The sequence below is a fragment of the Carassius auratus genome, chromosome 10, assembly GCF_003368295.1.
Source record: "Carassius auratus strain Wakin chromosome 10, ASM336829v1, whole genome shotgun sequence".
Taxonomy (NCBI): domain Eukaryota; kingdom Metazoa; phylum Chordata; class Actinopteri; order Cypriniformes; family Cyprinidae; genus Carassius; species Carassius auratus.
Window position 1 is genome coordinate 18,572,687 of NC_039252.1, and position 18,651 is coordinate 18,591,337.

An 18,651-nucleotide genomic window follows, 5' to 3' on the forward strand; every position below is an offset into this window, starting at 1 on the left:
AAAGTCTGGGGTTAGAAAATTATTTATTAAATAAATTCATACTTTTATTCAGCAAGGATGCATTAAATCAATCAAAAGTGACAGTAAATATGTTAAAACAATTATTATTCAAATAACTGCAGTTTTTAAGGATCATGTGACACTGAAGACTGGAGTAATGATACTGAAAATTCAGCTTTGATCAAAGGAATAAATTACATTTTAGACTATATTCAAGTAGAAAGCAGTTATTTTAAATTGTAATAGTATTTCACAATTTTAGTGTTTTTACTGTATTTCTTAATCAAATAAATGCAATCTTGGTGAGCAGAAGAGACTTCTTTCAACATAAAAATAAATGTACGCAGTACGCACCCCAAACTTTGAAACAGTACAGTATGCAATTTTCTTTACAAATATAATGTATAACTGTACAACAATTTTTTTTCTACATAGAATGCACAATGAAATGTGAAAAGAATTGTCATTCTCATGGCACCAATAACAATTTCCTCACGTTGACCATCTGCACGGCAGATTTGGTTTCAGAGAAGGTTCACTTTTGCCACAACCTGCCTGCATCCGGTGTGAGAAAATTCCCGTTCGCCAACTATGTAGTATGATAGTTCTTCTGCAAGTCTTTCTACATGGGATCGATCTGGATAAAATCCTTCCCTGGACATCTCATCAATAAAACAATCCATTACGGTGCTCTTCTCCAGAAGCATAAAGGGCAGGAGCTCTGCCTCCAAAAAAAGCATGTGGTATCTTTCAAGGTAGCCTCGCAACCAAGGGTTCAGCTCCTGAATCAAGCTCAGATGGCCTGAGACGGCGACGCTGGAGTTGTGCAAAACGAATTTGGTGATGTCTTCATGTCCCAGGTTGCTGATGAGAATGTAGATGGCGTTTAAGTATTCGTTGTTGTTTTTGGGATGAATCAGGTCTTGCAATGTGTCCAGCAACTCCCTGGGCATGTGCTCCACCTCATCGAAGATAAAGACCGGTATCTTCTCCTGTTCCTCAGCCTGAGTCACCATTTCCGAGACGTGAGAGTCCAGAGATTTAGTGCATTGTGGGATATCGTCGTCTGTTGGGCAATGGTGCAGAACGAAGTACTGCATCACCAAGTCGTCGCCAACAACTGAGCGGAAATGCTGAGCTAGTAATCGGCCAACGTGGCTCTTCCCAACTCCGGTAGGCCCGTGAAGCGACAACACTAAAGGTTTATTGTGTACATAAGTTGACAAATAATCATGCAAATGACCCAGAAGACTGTCTGCAACTTCCTGTTGGCCAAACACTTCCCTCTTAAGTGTTTTCTCCAGTCCGTCCAGATCATATTTGAGTACATGGTCATCCAAGTTCTCAATGGCATTGTAAACTTGTAGAAATACAATGATGCACAACAAGTAGAGGCAGTTCTTTGCACGGCTTCTCTCTTTTGTAGGTACGGCTCTCAAACTGTTGCTCGGATATAAAACCCGTGTCCTCCTCTTTTTCTTCCGCTTGCGTGGGGAAGAGGGGTTAGAGCTTATGGGGTCTTGGATATTATCAAAAGTGAAAACCTTTGGGCTGGTGGACCGTGGAGACATTAAGCCCTGGGATGACACTGATGCCATCTCAAGACGCCGTTTTTTCATGGCCTGGTACTTTTGGCGAATGCGCACCATGGTGCGTACGCTTGAGGAGAACTGGGAGAAGCTTCCGGTGCCATTTTCCTTTGTGTCTTTCAGAGGGTCTCCTCCTAGCCTGTCACTGGGGTCTTGTTCTCCCATCTGTGGAAAGCAATGAAGAAATGTATAAAAACCAAACATTATAAGAAATATGAATAATTACTTGAGTAATTACCATGCTAAGAATTAAAGATTGCGTTTCAAAATCCTGCAAAGTTTTTGCAGGATTTTCCAGCAGGGGATACTGGAAAAGTGCTCAAAAATTATTTTGACAACTTTTTGTTTGATATTTATGCTAAAAAAAATAGTACAAAAAAATGAGTAAAAATAGAATCAATGGTTCCATGAAGAACCTTTTAAATTCCATGGAATCTTTCCTTTGGGCAAAAGGGTTCTTATAGTAGAAAGGTGTTTTAAAAAATTATTTAAACTCTTAAATATAAAGCTTCTTTATAGGCATTACTGGTTCCAAGAATAACCTTTTACTGCCATTGAACCTTTCCAGTGGACAAAAAGTAATTTTTAGTTGAAAAGGGTTCTTTAGATGATAGAAATGTTCTTCAAACTAATAAATAAATGGAGTTGTTTTTCTTTATCTTTGGGATGCCTAAAAAAGTGTTCTTCAATAGCAGAGCTGTCCAATCCTGCTTCCAGAAGGCAAAGTCCTGCATGGTTTAGCTCCAGCACACTTGCCTGGAAGTTTCTATTGAGTCTGAAGACCTTGATTTGCTGGTTCAGGTGTGTTTATTCAGGATAGAACAGTGGCTATTCAAGTGAAGTGACATTCAGCCAAGTATGGTTACTCATACTCAGAATTTGTGCTCTGCATTTAACCCATCCAAAGTGCACACACACAGAGCAGTGAACACACACACACACACTGTAAACACACACCCGGAGCAGTGGGCAGCCATTTTTATGCTGTGACACCCGGGGAACAGTTGGGGTTCGATGCCTTGCTCAAGGGCACCTCAGTCGTGGTATTGAAGGTGGAGAGAGCACTGTACATGCACTCCCCCAACCTACAATTCCTGCCGGCCCGATACTCAAACTCACAACCCTTCGATTGCCAGTCCGATTCTCTAACCATTAGGCCACGACTTCCCCCCGACTTGAAGAACAGGTTGTAAACAGAATGCATCATAAACTCAACTTCTCCTTTGTGATGCATGTTGCTCCTTTAGATTTGTAAATGTTAATTTTCCACGAAATAGCAAATGCTGAAAGCAAGAATGGAGGCATGTGCATTTAGATAGAGAACAGCGAGCATGAGGTCAATATATACATGCATAGTAGCAGCTCCAAAGTGTAAATGCAATCTGGTTAGAATTGGATCTTCTGCTTCTTGCCTGTTTGTTTAGCGCACCTACCTCAAAGTGAGTATATTTTCTATCCTGAATGATCCTGAAAAGCCCTTGGTACAAGATGGCTTATGTTGTAAACTGCTTGCATCATAAACTCAACTTCTCCTTTGTGATGCATGTTGCACCTTAAATTAGCATTTTCCATACAACATCTAATTCTGAAAGCAAGAGGTATATGCATTCAGATAATGATCAGGGAGAGGTCATTATAGACATAATTAGCAGCACCAAAGTGCAAATGAAATCTTGTTTTTCAGCTGCCTGACCATTTGCATTAGGGCAAGACCAAACGTGGCACAAAATAAATGAATATGGGACCTTTCTGCTTTTTGTTTTGTTTTTGTTTAGCATACGCACCTCAAAGTAAGCACATTTTCTTGAATTATCCTAAAAAAACCTTTGGTACATGATGACTCGTGTTGTAAATGGCATGCTTCATAAACACAACCTCTGCTTTGTGATGCATGTTGCACCTTTATTTTGGTGCATTTGTCCCCGTACAAAACAGCTAATGCTGAAAACATGAATGAAGGCATGTGCATTTAATCAATGAGAAGTCATCACAAACATGCATGATTTGATAAAAACTTCTGGTTCTGTCCCACTATTTCTGTACCGAATGCAATCTTTTTTTTTTCAGCAGCCTGACCAATTGAATTGGGGCAGGACCAAACTTGACACAAATTAAGTGACCATTGTACATTTCTGCGTCTTGTGCTTTCTGTCCCTGACTATCTCTTCAGTGCATCATGGCTCATGCTGTAAACACCATGCATTATACACTCAATCTCTGCTTTGTGATGCAAGTTAAAGTTTGCAATTGCCACCAAACAGCAAGAATAGAAGCATGTTGCGACAACGTCATTCACTATTTTCAAGCCGTATTCACCTTGTCTGCAGGCTGAAAGACTGGCATCAAAAACTATACACATGCAAATTATACTCCATTTAAACAAGTTTCATTTCAACAGAAAACAAAAGAGCTCAGTTCCAACAAAAGCCAAGCTCGTATTGTGTGATTATCAAGTTTCAAGTGACAAAAACAACAATTCTTGCCCCTAAGAAGCCTCTCCATTTTCCCCGAAAATGAAATTGTATCAGAAACATGAAGCCTCTTTGCTTCAAACAAAAAGAACTGACCTTGGAACTCTTGTGAAAGCTTCTCAAAAGGTCTTAGGTGCATTTAAACAACGTTTCTTTGCAAATGCTACGTTCAACATTCCACACATTCTGTCTTTCCTTCACGAGCCCCTCTGCCAAAGCAGATATGGTTTCCTTCCTGGAAATCCCTTTTTTACACACCCCTTTTGGAGAACAAGAGCAATAAAAAAATGGCCTGTTAAATCATGAGCATGTGTTACCAGAATACAACTAAAGTTTTCCAGCAGTTTAATCACTAGAGTGGTTTTGCTCAAATGAGGGAAGTTAAGTAAGACTAGACAGTTAGACTCAGCTGAAGTGGTTAAGCTTTATCAGATGCAAGAGAAAAAAATCATACAGGAAGACAAATACAAAAACATGTATTCTAAAAGCAGAGCTGGCTTACCTTTGGAAAACACTCTGGTGTGTGGTTTGGAAACATCAGACTACTCTAAAAGCTTGGCAGATGAGGAGCAAGAGGAGGTGACTTCTTCGGCCAGATGAACATTAACAGCCAGACATTTGCAGCTCCTCCTATCTGTCCAAACCACACCTCCCCCATCACGTACAATGCATAAACCAGACGTGATGCACCTTTGTGCATAAAAATAGGCTGTTTGCACTTTGTTGTACGTCATGTGATTCAGACGACGAACTGGGAAATTGATTTGAATGACTGAAGTATTATGGAAAATGGTCATCATACACAGCTTTTGTTTTTTTCTATAAAGAAAACCCATTAAACAAGCAGAACTAGTCGAATATTTAATCTGGGTTTGCTGACGCAAGCAGTCGAATGTTTATTTAGAGTCTATCTGAATCACTCTTTTGAATATGGATTTGTAATGCATTAAACCAGCCCAGGTGACTAGCTCACGTTGGAGGTTAATGTGAGCTGCTGTCACTGTTGGGAGTTCACAGGGTGGAGTCTGTGTTGCAGAGAGAAAGTTCAGTGGTCTGGCAGTGGCTCATGTGCAAACATAGCAGCAGGTTTACAGCTCGCACCATCATAGACTAGATGGAGCGATGATTTGATGAGAATTTACATTCACACTCATCAGTGAGCATGTTGTGGTTTTTCCACTGCAAGTCAAACAAAACATATTTACATATGTTCATATATACATTTGTACATATGCTTGGAACATATGTAGCTTTTATATAATGAAGAATTGTTTTTTTATTTGAATAATACATAACTTGAGTAAAATATTTATGTTCAAGATTTGCATATACTGTGTACTGTGTCTATCTATCTATCACTTCAAGACTAATTATTTGAGTGTGTAATAATGTACTTGGCAATAAATATATCATTCTGATAATATAATTAGTATCATAACTATATTAATTAGAATAATCAAAATGCCATGGTGTATATGACGCATATTAAACAATACTACCATTATATTATTCACAAACAGTGGCCATGAAAGGCTCTTATTATAAAGTGTGAATTAGGGCTTTTATTTTGAAATTCTCCTCGTTCCCGGAAGTAGCGCAGTCATTTGTTTTTCGTTCTCAAGCGTCCTTGTTGTTTTCACGCGTTTTCTCTCTAATGGTTAGCGTGATTCTGTTCAGCGTTTATGGCATATATCTCTGATGAGAGCCCGTGAGCAGGTGTTGTGTCTGCAGCAGTGTGTCAGTGTGTCAGGGCTCGATCCTCTGAATACATGAGTGTGTCTCTGGTTGTGATCAGACTCGAGCTCGCTGATCAGTCTGATTCCCCGCGCGGCTTTCACTACTGCGCCGGTGAGTTTCACTCGTTTACTGTTACATAACTGACATTCACATTGACTTTGTTTACCACGGTACAGGATGATGGCCAGATTCATATACCATGTTATTATCATCATCACCATACTATGGTTTCTTGTGGGCATGTCCAAAAACATCATCCATTTTTGGACAAGCCATAAGGTACAATGGTTTTCTAAACTACGATGCAAATATTATGTTTCCTAAAGTGGCATACAGTGACATGGTTTATATGAAAATATTATAGTATATCATATGCATTACTTGATTTTCCTATTAAATAAATAATACACAATATTATTATGTAATTATGTAATTATTATTATTTTCTTACAGAGCTTGATAAAAGTAAAACACAACATTGAGACAATTCATTAGAAGTAAAATTAAGTAATTCAGTAAAATAATAGTAGTAGTAGTAGTAATAATAATTATTAAAGTGACATACAGTGACATGGTTTATATGAAAATATTATAGTATTATTAAGGGTAATCATACCTGCATATGTATTACTTGATTTTCCTATAAAATAAATAATAATAATAATACACAATATTATTATGTAATTATTTATTATTATTATTTTCTTACAGAGCTTGATAAAAGTAAAACACAACATTGAGACAATTCATTAGAAGTAAAATTAAGAAATTCAGTAAAATAATAGTAGTAGTAGTAGTAATAATAATTATTAAAGTGACATACAGTGACATGGTTTATATGAAAATATTATAGTATTATTAAGGGTAATCATACCTGCATATGTATTACTTGATTTTCCTATAAAATAAATAATAATAATAATACACAATATTATTATGCAATTATTTATTATTATTATTTTCTTACAGAGCTTGATAAAAGTAAAACACAACATTGAGACAATTCATTAGAAGTAAAATTAAGTAATTCAGTAAAATAGTAGTAGTAGTAATAATTATTATTATTAATATTATTTCTAATGTTATTAAATATATGAAATATATTTAATATATTAAAAATATGTTCTAGTATGTAGAACATAGGATAACGAAAACAAATACAGGGAAATAGTAATCATAAACTAAATAGCAAAACATTTTAAACAATAAATAGTAATATACTCATTTTATTATTTTTCGGAATAATTAATTATATTAGTGGCAGTTGAAACACGTACCTGAGCTGAGAGAATAGCACAGAAACATGATTATGCTAAATATCGTGAGCATCTGGTTTGGTGTTAACAGCTAGCATACTTCCATTCAGTGTTTGAGCTCTGAGCTTGCTTCTAGAATCTCTTTGAGGCCTTTATGTTAAGACCGCTCACGTCTCCTGTGTCCCATAGTTTCAGAGATGTCAGAGGACGAGATGAGAGAGACAGCGCTGGTGTCCGCTAGAGCGACGCTGGCCGGTAAAACAGAGCTGGAGCGAGCGGCCGTCCTCCACCAGCACCTGGGCAGCCGCGTCATGAGCGACATGGTGATCGAGACCTTCCAGCCCAGTGCAGGTCTGCTCTTACTCTCTTTCATCTGACACTCGTTTAACCCCTGATGAGTAAACTGACTGTGTTTTTCCATCAGGAGCCGAGGACGAAAAAGACGATATGAAGTCCACAGCTGATGTAAACGGAGAAGCTACCGATCAAACGGACGAGAGTGTGACTCCAGACTCTCCCTCAAAACAGCTGCCGGATCAGATCTCCTTCTTCAGCGGAAACCCCTCAGTGGAGATCGTCCACGGCATCATGCACCTCTACAAAACTAAGTTAGTTCTGTCTGTCTGTCTGTCTGTCGTTCTATGTCTATCTATCTGTCTATCTATCTATCTGTCTGTCTGTCTGTCTGTCATTCTATGTCTATCTATCTATCTGTCTATCTATCTATCTATCTGTCTGTCTGTCTGTCTGTCTGTCTGTCTGTCTGTCATTCTATGTCTATCTGTCTGTCTGTCTGTCTGTCATTCTATGTCTATCTGTCTGTCTGTCTGTCTGTCTGTCTGTCTGTCTGTCATTCTATGTCTATCTGTCTGTCTGTCTGTCTGTCATTCTATGTCTGTCTGTCTGTCTGTCTGTCTGTCTGTCTGTCATTCTATGTCTATCTGTCTGTCTGTCTGTCTGTCTGTCATTCTATGTCTATCTGTCTGTCTGTCTGTCTGTCTGTCTGTCTGTCTGTCATTCTATGTCTATCTGTCTGTCTGTCTGTCTGTCTGTCATTCTATGTCTATCTGTCTGTCTGTCTGTCTGTCTGTCTGTCATTCTATGTCTATCTGTCTGTCTGTCTGTCTGTCTGTCATTCTATGTCTATCTGTCTGTCTGTCTGTCTGTCATTCTATGTCTATCTGTCTGTCTGTCTGTCTGTCTGTCTGTCATTCTATGTCTATCTGTCTGTCTGTCTGTCTGTCATTCTATGTCTATCTGTCTGTCTGTCTGTCTGTCGTTCTATGTCTATCTATCTGTCTGTCTGTCTATCTGTCTGTCTGTCTGTCTGTCGTTCTATGTCTATCTGTCTGTCTGTCGTTCTATGTCTATCTATCTGTCTGTCTGTCTGTCTGTCTGTCTGTCTGTCGTTCTATGTCTGTCTGTCTGTCTGTCTGTCTGTCTGTCTGTCTGTCGTTCTATGTCTATCTATCTATCTATCTATCTATCTATCTATCTATCTATCTATCTATCTATCTATCTATCTATCTATCTATCTGTCTGTCTATCTGTCTATCTGTCGTTTTATCTATCTGTCTGTCTGTCTGTCTGTCCATCTGTCTCTCCAATGTAATTAGTGATCTTTTTTTGCATTTTAATAGTCAGTGGGATTGGCATAATTATTCTCTTTACGCATTATTGTGTGTTCTCCTTTTAGAATGAGTTTGCCGAATTCTGATTTATAACATATTGCATTGTGCCAAATAGAATCAAATGCTTTTTTTTTTAATTGACACAGCATGCAAATATTTTTCCATTTGTTGTTCTCTTTGTCGTTGTTTATTGATTAGCCTGTGTAGAGTGAGAATGTGGTCAGCATGTCTGTGATTTGGAAGGAAGCCATTCTGACTCGGGACCAGAGTGTGTGAGCAGAGCAGCGAGGAGGACTTTTTTTTTTTTTTTTTTTAAGTCGGAGCATTGTGGTTTTCTCTCGTTCCAAGAGCAGCTCATACCAACAGCCCATAATATTTAAAACTGCACATTTATCAAGAATTCACGTTAAACATATTTAGCTTGCTTGTTTTTCTCAAGGAATTAGTTTGTTCCTTCTATATACTGAATATTTTTGGATAATGCATGATTTAAACAGGGACAGTACCCTTTTCACATGCAATCTCTCGCTCAATAATGCAATCAAGCAAATGATGCGTTGTGATGCGTTGATAAAATAGGCTAACTGACGAAAACAGTTATTTTCATCCTTCACAAACTACATTTTCTCTGCAATAAGCAGCAATGATACCTTCAAATGCAGACAGCCATGCAATAAGCTTGGCATGTGATGGAAAAAAGAAGTTTTCACTCTAGTTTTCCAATAGATTACTACTCTGCTACTATTTTATTCTTTTCATTTAATTTATTTTACGAACACAACTTTTGTGATATTTCAAAACGTACTGAAATACTTGGGGAAGTTGTTGCCACTCACACACTCTGCTCAGGACATTGTGTCCATTATTAAGGAAGTTTACAATTCTATTGCTTAAAATACTGCTAGAACAATTTTTGTTCGCACAAAAGCCTTTGAAATTATTAGGGTCAAATTCATCTCCACTCGTGTGAACTGTGACTCCATGAAAACAGCCTGAACTTGGTACAAGGTTGAATCATTAGAGGATAGCTGCTGAAACACAGAGAATGCTGTCAGAGCCGCTAGATTTGTGACATTCTTGGCTTTTAAATTTGTTGTTGTTGTTGTTGTTTTCTTTTGTCAATTTTCCTACGTAATTGGGAAACGAAGTTGGCTTTGATTATTTGTAAGGGTGTTTTTGTAAGCTTACAGACTTTGTCATCAGAGATCATATTTGTCACCGAGTTGGTTTGCTGGGATTTATTTATATGAATTTTCAAAATGTTATTGTGTCAAAAAAACTGAATTTGTGGAATTAGAACAACAGACGCTTTGTTGCATGGTTGATTGGAGCCGTTGGTCTTGTTTTGTGTGTTGACAGTAAGATGACGTCGCTCACAGAGGACGTGCGGCGGAGCGCGATGCTGTGCATCCTCACCGTTCCCACCACCATGACCAGCCACGACCTCATGAAGTTTGTGGCTCCCTTCAACGACGTCATGGAGCACATGAAGGTCATCCGGGACTCCATGCCCAACCAGTACATGGTGCTGGTCAAGTTCAGGCGTCAGGTTAGTGATTTGGACAGAAACAAGAACAATAACAATGAATGAAGTGACATCTGATTGGGCAGGATCTAAAAAGTCCCCAGTCTATCTAATCCTCACTAATTTGGTTTATATCACAGTTCTCCAGAAAAAAAACCTTCATGCATTTTCTGGTGCTGCCTGCATATAAACTTCACAAGAAGTTGATCTGCCTCCGATTCTGACCGTAGACACATTTTGCCATGTGATTTGCAAAATAAACTCATAGTTTTTTTTTGATGTTCAGCATTTTATGAATGGATGGTCATTGTGTTTTTTTCTTTTCTTTAGGCCGATGCTGACAGCTTCTACACGGCATGTAACGGCCGTCAGTTCAACTCCATTGAGGATGCTGTCTGCCAGTTAGTGTATGTGGAGAGAGCAGAAGTCATCAGATCTGAAGAGGTAAGGCTCGGGAGCATTAGTTAGTAGTGTTTACTAAAGCAAATCTAGCGGCTCTAGATTGAATTATTTACTAGAAGTTCTAAAATGAATAATGAATCATATTATCATCATTACTGAAGCAAGCAGCTACTACGATTTGAACAAATGACACAAAGTTATACAATTCTTGGCAACGTAACACTATTTTAGACCGATACATTGCTCGAGTGACCAGGATTAACCTGTTTTGTTGCTGACTAGCTGTTTTTGTTTAAACACAGCACTGGTTTTCATGCATATCAACAGCCGCAGTGTTCTGGAATGTGTGAGTGATCTCAAACTCTTCATTATAAACAGGGAGCCAGTTTACCTGTGATGGATCTGACGGAGCTGCCCAAGTGCACCGTGTGTTTGGAGCGCATGGACGAGTCGGTCAACGGCGTGCTGACCACCCTGTGCAACCACAGCTTTCACAGCCAGTGTCTGCAGAGATGGGAGGATGCAACGTGAGTGCTGTCGTTCACAACCAAAGCCTGAAGATTCAACATGCAATCAAGATGACTCACTTTTTTAATCATTTTGAAAACAAAACATTAGTTTTATATATATATATATATATATATATATATATATATATATATATATATATATATATATATATATATATATATATAAAACTAATGTTTTGTTTTCAAAATTATTAGAAAGTATATATATACATATGTTAGTTTGGTGGTGATATATCCAAGGCTGTGTGGGCTAGAAAAGTATATATTAAATAGTAATACTAATTTGAATCATGCTGGAATGTCTGACCCTACCCTGGTTGTAATATAGTTATTATTGACTATTATATTATAATTTGATATTGAAATAATTTGTTCTACATTTAATTATAAACAATAAGTTATAAGTGTGTGTGTGGATATATATATGTGTGTGTGTTTGTGTGTGTGTGTGAGAGAGACCCTGGACCACAAAACCAGTCTAAATGTATACATCTAAGCAAAATAAATAAGCTTTCCATTGATGTATGGTTTATAATTAGGACCTGACAATATTTGGCTGAGATACAACTATTTGAAAATCTGGAATCTGAGGGAGCAAAAAATCTAAATACTTAGGAAAATCATCTTTAAAATTGTTCAAATTAATTCTTAGCAATGCATATTACTAATTGAAAATAACGTTTTTTTTTTACTTGATATCCTAATGATTTTTGGAATAAAAGAAAAATCTATAGTTTTGGCTATTGCTCCATATATATATATATATATATATAAAAGTAATGCATTACAATATTGCATTACTACCCTTAAACTCACATTTAGTCTAGAACTACATCATGTTCACACAGCACACAAAGCCTCTGCATTTCCAACTTTTCAGTCAATAAATAGGAAAGCAAAGTAACTGGTATTACTTTTTTGTAAAAGTAATTCAGATATTTTCTTGTAAATTAAAAAGTAATGCGTTACTTTACTAGTTACTTGAAAAAAGTAATCTGAATATATAACTTGCATTACTTGTAATGCGTTACCCCCCAACACTGTATATTTATGTGTGTGTGTGTGTGTGTATTATATTAATTTCTTTAGTTCATGCTTGGCAAATTTCATCCACACCCTGGTGTCACATTCTTCTCTCATGACGCATCAGAGCTTGACTGTGTTTGTGCTCATATTTTGCTCTCATATGTTATTTACGTGCGTCACTTTTAACCTTTTTGTCCTGATTCTTCATTGACGTGATACAGGTTTCATCGTTCTCTATTCTTGTTGTTGTGTTTGTGTTTAATTGTCATATTTGACCCCTGACCTGTGAGATGAACGTCACAGTGTCATGTTTCATGCGCACAATAGGAGTGCAGAAGGTTTCAGGTTTAAGTGTTTACACACATGATTTGTTGGCACGTGTGATGTGTTTTGGTGACATATTTCTGAGTAAACCGATATTCAGTGGGAAATTAATGTAGGGTGGGACTTTATTTTATTCATCAGGATTTGATTGGGCATGAAAAATAGGTCATGATATAATTAGTGAAGTTTGCTAATACATGCATCACTATTACTAATGCTAATACTATGAGCTAGTGATTTTAACAGACTACAAACTCAAGCTTTGACTCATAAGGATTAACTTTAGACTGAAGATGGGACATTTATAAAGAAAGTTTTTAAAGACATTTAAGCAGTAGTTTCCTCCAAAATGAACAGTTGCTGAAAATGTACCCACCCTCGGGCCATTCAAGATCTAGATGAATTAAAAAAAAAATAATTGTATCATATTTGGAGAAATGTAGCATTGCATCACTTGCTCATGTTCTGCAGTGAATGGGTGCCGTCAGAATGAGAGTCCAAACAGAATTTAAAAACATCACAATAATCCACACCACTACAGTCCATCTGTTAATGTCTTGTGAAGACAAAAACTGCATCTTTGTAAGAAAACAACTCCATCATTAAAATGTTTTTTACTTTAAACATAGTTTCAGGCTAAAATATAAGTCCTCTATCCATAATAATACTTCCTCAAGTGCATTTTGTCTGAATCTGGAAATAAATCTGCACAGATCAAGCACCGTTTAGTCCAAAATATCTCTAAACAAATATGTGGCTGGATTTGATGTGAGAGACAACAGGAGATGGACTTTTACACCAGAGGAAGTGTTATTATGGATTGTGATGATGCATTTGTTTCCTACAAACACGCGAGTTTTTGTCTTCTCAAGACATCACATTAACAGATGAACTGGAGTGGTGTGGATTACTTTATTTATTTTTATCCGCTGTTTTGACTCTAATTCTGATGGCACCCATTCACTACAGATCATCCACTGGTGAGCAAGTGATGCAATGCTACATTTCTCCAAATCTGATGAGGAAACCAACTCATTTACATCTTGAGGATGAGTTACATATTCAACAAATGTTCACTATTCCTTTAAGAGCTCTAACAGCGTGCACTTTTTCTCCCCGCAGGTGTCCCGTGTGCAGATACTGTCAGACTCCTGAACCAGTGGAGGAGAACAAGTGTTTTGAGTGTGGAGTCCAAGAGGTAAACAACTAATCCATTAAATCAATGAAAAAGAAGCTTTGGAGAAAACACATCTGAAAAATAGAACAGGACACAGTGATCTGCTGCCAGACAGGCACATGAACCAGGTTATACACTCACCTAAAGGATTGTTAGGAACACCTGTTCAATTTCTCATTAATGCAATTATCTAATCAACCAATCACATGGTAGTTGCTTCAATGCATTTAGGGATGTGGTCCTGGTCAAGACAATCTCCTGAACTCCAGACTGAATGTCAGAATGGGAAAGAAAAGTGATTTAAGCAATTTTGAGCGTGGCATGGTTGTTGGTGCCAGACGGGCCAGTCTGAGTATTTCACAATCTGCTCAGTTACTGGGATTTTCACGCATTTACAAAGAATGGTGTGAAAAGGGAAAAACATCCAGTATGTGGCAGTCCTGTGGGTGAAAATGCTTTGTTGATGCTGGAGGTCAGAGGAGAATGGGTCGACTGATTCAAGCTGATAGAAGAGCAACTTTGACTGAAATAACCACTCATTACACCCAAGATATGCAGCAAAGCATTTGTGAAGCCACAACACACACAACCTTGAGGCGGATGGGCTACAACAGCAGAAGACCCCACCGGGTACCACTCATCTCCACTACAAATAGGAAAAAGAGGCTACAATTTGAATGAGCTCACCAAAATTGGACAGTTGGAAGACTGGAAAAATGTTGCCTGATCTGATGAGTCTCTGATGATTTCTGTAGAGACATTCAGATGGTAGAGTCAGAATTTGGCATAAACAGAATGAGAACATGGATCCATCATGCCTTGTCCCCGTTGTGCAGCCTGGTGGTGGTGGTGTAATGATGTGGGGGATGTTTTCTTGGCACACTTTAGCCTCTTAGTACCAGTTGGGCATCGTTTAAATGCCACGGCCTTCCTGAGCATTGTTTCTGACCATGTCCATCCCTTTATGACCAACATGTGACCATCCTCTGATGGCTACTTCCAGCAGGATAATGCACCATGTCACAAAGCTTGAATCATTTCAGATTGGTTTCTTGAACTTGACAATGAGTTCACTGTACTAAAGTGGCCCCCACAGTCACCAGATCTCAGCACCTTGTTGAATCAATGCCATGTCGAATTAAGGCAGTTCTGAAGGCGAAAGGGGGTCAAACACAGAATTAGTATGGTGTTCCTAATAATCCTTTAGGTGAGAGTATGTATATATGCAATATAATTATTTATAATGTAATATAATTAATAAATTTTTTCACATCATGTATAACATATATCCTACATAGATGTATTTTTCAGTTTGTACACTTTATGGATTCAGTAACTTGCATGACCTTATATTTGAGACGTATGTGTTATGTGTCACAGAATCTGTGGATCTGTCTCATCTGCGGTCACATCGGCTGCGGACGCTATGTTAGCCGTCATGCCTACAAGCACTTTGAGGAAACGCAGCACACGTACGCCATGCAGCTGACCAATCACAGGGTCTGGGACTACGCTGGAGGTGAGTGACCTCATAGAAATGCAGAGGTGCTAAAAAAACAAAATAATGACTGGGAAAATAATAATCTAGGATACAGTTGATGTGATTTTCAGTCACATGCTTGAAAATAACAGTTAAATATTTACTTCTCTGATAAATAATTACAAATATTACTATAAAATCCTGACATTTAGTGATTTAGCAGATGCTTTTATTCAAAGTGAGTTACAAATGAGGACAATGGAAGCAATCAGAATCAACAGAAGAGCAATGATACGCAAGTGATTTACCAACTCTCAGTTAGCTTATGCTGGGTACACACCAAAAGATAATCGGGCTGATTTTGAGCCGTGCTGTCTTTTTCACATCATTGTACACCACACACTATTGGAGCAAAACAGTTAAATCTACAATTTTTTATCCTCATGTTTGTGGTCTATCACATTTTGAAAATCTCATAATTATATAAAAAATATTTTGGTGTCTACCCAGCATTAACACAGCACACAAAGCAAGTAAATTTTTTTTTAAATAAAATTATGTAATAGATAAAAATAAAACTGATAGAGAAAGCTAGTTTTATAGGTCCTTTAAAAAAATAATTGATATTTAATAAAAAAAAATTGTTTATTATTCATATTAACATTTCACTAATATATATGGATCACGATCATGTTTTACATCTTTAAACACTAGTCAAATTCAGTGTTAAGTATTATTAATATAGTTTTTATTAAAGTTTTTAGATTAGTTTTTATTTTTAGATTTTTGGTTTTCATTAAAATTTTAGGTAATTTTTTTGTGTGCTTTTGGCATTTTTATTTTAATTAATTTATTTATTTTTTTAATTAGACTATCTATTTTTTCAGTTTTATTTCTAAGTTATTTAGTTTATCTTTTTTGTTACCTTAAAATGTTACACACACACACACACACACACACACACACACACATACATATATATATATATATATATATATATATATATATATATATATATATATATATAAAAATTTTACTGGATAAAATCAAGTTTTCCCCTAAAATATTTATTTTTGAATAATCCTGTTAATATTTCACTTCAAACATTATGCAGGTTACATGCATCGAATGTTTTCATAAAAAAAATAATTTTTTAGGTTTATATTGAAATTTGTTTGTAACAATTTTGACTCTTTGCCTTTATATTGATCAGATAACTACGTTCATCGACTTGTTGCCAGTAAAAACGACGGGAAGATGGTGCAGTACGAGTGTGAGGGTGACACGTGTCAGGATGAGAAGATCGATGCGCTGCAGCTCGAGGTGTGTGTGTGTGTGTGTAAATTTGCTCTGTGTTAGATACTCTGCCATCTCTGCTTTAACAAATCTATCTTCTACAGTATTCATATTTATTAACCAGCCAGCTGGATTCTCAGCGCATTTACTGGGAGAATAAAATAGCTCATCTGGAGAAAGACACAGCAGAGGAAGTGAGAACCGCACAAATCCATAACAGCATTACGTTTAAGATCATAATAATCCGCTATGTCTTATATAAACATCAGTGATCCAGCTTCTTTATGTTCGTGTGGGTTTCAGATCAACAACATGAAGGCCAAATTCAAGGAGACGATTGACAAGTGTGACAGTTTGGAGCGGAAACTCAACGAACTCACCAAAGAAAAACAATCCATTGAAAAGAAGTAAAAATAACATTATCTTTCACATGAATTTTTCATCATCATCAAATGAGACATTTGGGAGACCCTCTTAGCAATATCTGTTAACTATAGGCCAGATAACAGGGTTATTACACTTAACTAAAATTATACAATTATTAATATCCTCCAGCAATCCCACGTATCTGTAATAAATGAGAAGGGTGTGGAAACCACAGAAATATCTCAGTACAAAGAGTGACCGTGTATAACTTACTAAAAATAAATGGGTGGATGTGTTAGAGAGTTATTTCAGCTAGTAGACGAGGCAACATTTCTCATTTTCATTATTTAGTTTATTAAAATAATGTACTAAGATATTAAAATTAATAGAAATTGTACAAACATTAAAAAATTTGCTAAAATAACTTGAATTAAAATAATAAATTATAATTTTTTTCTTTTTTTTTTTGGCTATAATGTATTAAGAATCAAAACTTTTTATAATCTTGGCAACAAAGATATAATTGGAAAGGTCTGAGACTCGGGATCTATTTTGAGATAGAAGTAAACTTCACAGAAAAATCTAGAGAAAAATTAGGCAAAATTCAAAGTAGTTTTGATGGCTCCCAGTGGCTATTTGTGGTATAACGCCCTAAATAAAATCTCACAGGAACATACATTTTTTTTCATATCAAATTCAAATTTGGAACATAACTTTAGACACAAGACTTTAATTTTATACCAATTTTAGAGTAATTGGTAATGTCAATTTTAGAAATTACTTTTTTGAAAGGTGTAGATGCTTATTAAAATGTCAACATTCAGTCTTTTGTGCTGTTTTTTTCTGCAGATGTTCACAGCTGAACAACAAAGTGCTGAAGCTTGGTCAAGAGCTGCGGGAGGAGCAGGAGATGAACCGATGTCTGCGAGCCAATCAGACGCAGCTCCAGGCGCAGTTGCAGGAGGAGGAGAGGCGGGGTCTCGAGATGGCAGCCAATAAAGACGTCCAGATCGCCGATCTGCAGGAGCAGCTGCGAGACGTCATGTTCTACCTGGAGACACAGCAGCAGATCGACCGCATGCCGGCGGACGCCCGACAAGAAATCCAAGAGGGTCAGATCAACATCGCTTCGGCCCCCGCCGCCCCACAGCCCGGGCCCTCGGCCCATGGCCCCGGCAGACTGAGCGGCCGCAAGGGACGATCCAAGAGGGGAAAGTAGCGAAAGACGTGTTTAGTTATATTCAATGCTTAACGGATGGCAGAAGTGTTGCACAGGAAATCAGGAAGTTTGAATAATCACGCTTCCTCATGTTAGAAGCTCAAATATATTCCGAATTTGTTCACTAATGTCTCGCACGAGGACACCAGTTCTGCTTAGAAATGTAGCTCAACCTGTTTTGTATGGAAACAAAGTGCTGTTCTTGTCGCACAATTTTATTTTCGTATATTTTTAGAATCTTCATAGCTGGAAGATGTCAGTTTTTGATTTATTTTGTTCGTGGAAGTGACTGGATATTGCTTGCTTTCTGCAACTCTTAAAAAAGAATCCCACAAAAAAAAAAACATGTTTGTTTCATGTAAAAAAAAAAGACAAATTATATTTTGCTCTAATGCATCTGGGTGTTTTTTTTTTTTTTTTTAATATCTTTTTTTTTTTTATTTTATATATATATATATTAAAAAACTAATTTATTTAAGCCAATTTCTGGCATGGAAAAACTTTAACTTTTTTTCTCTCTCATAAATCATCTTTTTTCTTTCTTTTTTTTTTTTTTTTACCCCACCATGGATTAAAAAAATTAAGTAATAAAAGAAAAGGTCAAAATTGCAAGGTATTCACT

The 18,651-nt window shown here is 36.9% G+C and overlaps 2 protein-coding genes across 3 annotated transcripts; one reads left to right on the forward strand and one right to left on the reverse strand.

Annotated features, from left to right (window-relative positions):
* Positions 1–232: 232 nt before the first annotated feature.
* On the reverse strand, positions 233–4,687 carry LOC113110177 (torsin-4A). Of its 2 annotated transcripts, XM_026274219.1 has the most exons (3): positions 4,563–4,650; positions 4,157–4,320; positions 233–1,754 (listed from the first exon to the last, which is right to left on the reverse strand). In XM_026274219.1, the coding sequence occupies exon 3, from the start codon at positions 1,752–1,754 to the stop codon at positions 525–527; it is 1,230 nt and encodes a 409-aa protein (XP_026130004.1). In that variant the 5' UTR covers positions 4,157–4,320; positions 4,563–4,650; the 3' UTR covers positions 233–524. The 2 variants fall into 2 exon arrangements, with proteins under 2 accessions (XP_026130004.1, XP_026130003.1); XM_026274218.1 differs by lacking the exon at positions 4,157–4,320 and having other exon boundaries at positions 4,563–4,687.
* Positions 4,688–5,646: 959 nt separating this feature from the next.
* LOC113110175 (BRCA1-associated protein-like) lies at positions 5,647–18,421 on the forward strand. The gene is made up of 12 exons (XM_026274217.1): positions 5,647–5,908; positions 7,243–7,404; positions 7,478–7,661; positions 10,044–10,233; positions 10,540–10,653; positions 10,990–11,138; positions 13,614–13,689; positions 15,049–15,187; positions 16,362–16,471; positions 16,549–16,638; positions 16,748–16,851; positions 17,660–18,421. Exons 1-12 carry the CDS (start codon positions 5,830–5,832, stop codon positions 18,027–18,029), a joined length of 1,767 nt encoding a protein of 588 aa, XP_026130002.1. The 5' UTR covers positions 5,647–5,829; the 3' UTR covers positions 18,030–18,421.
* Positions 18,422–18,651: the final 230 nt, after the last annotated feature.

What these genes read in the sequence shown, in the direction of transcription:
- LOC113110177 (XM_026274218.1), bottom strand. Translation starts at nt 4,598, where the DNA reads ATGTTTCCAAACCACACACCAGAGTGTTTTCCAAAG. An exon ending in CACCAGAGTGTTTTCCAAAG is followed by an intron (nt 1,755 to 4,562) that starts GTAAGCCAGCTC and finishes TGCTTTCCACAG; the next exon opens with ATGGGAGAACAAGACCCCAG.
- LOC113110175 (XM_026274217.1), top strand. Translation starts at nt 5,830, where the DNA reads ATGAGTGTGTCTCTGGTTGTGATCAGACTCGAGCTCGCTGATCAGTCT. An exon ending in ATGCACCTCTACAAAACTAA is followed by an intron (nt 7,662 to 10,043) that starts GTTAGTTCTGTC and finishes GTGTGTTGACAG; the next exon opens with TAAGATGACGTCGCTCACAG. An exon ending in AAGTCATCAGATCTGAAGAG is followed by an intron (nt 10,654 to 10,989) that starts GTAAGGCTCGGG and finishes CATTATAAACAG; the next exon opens with GGAGCCAGTTTACCTGTGAT.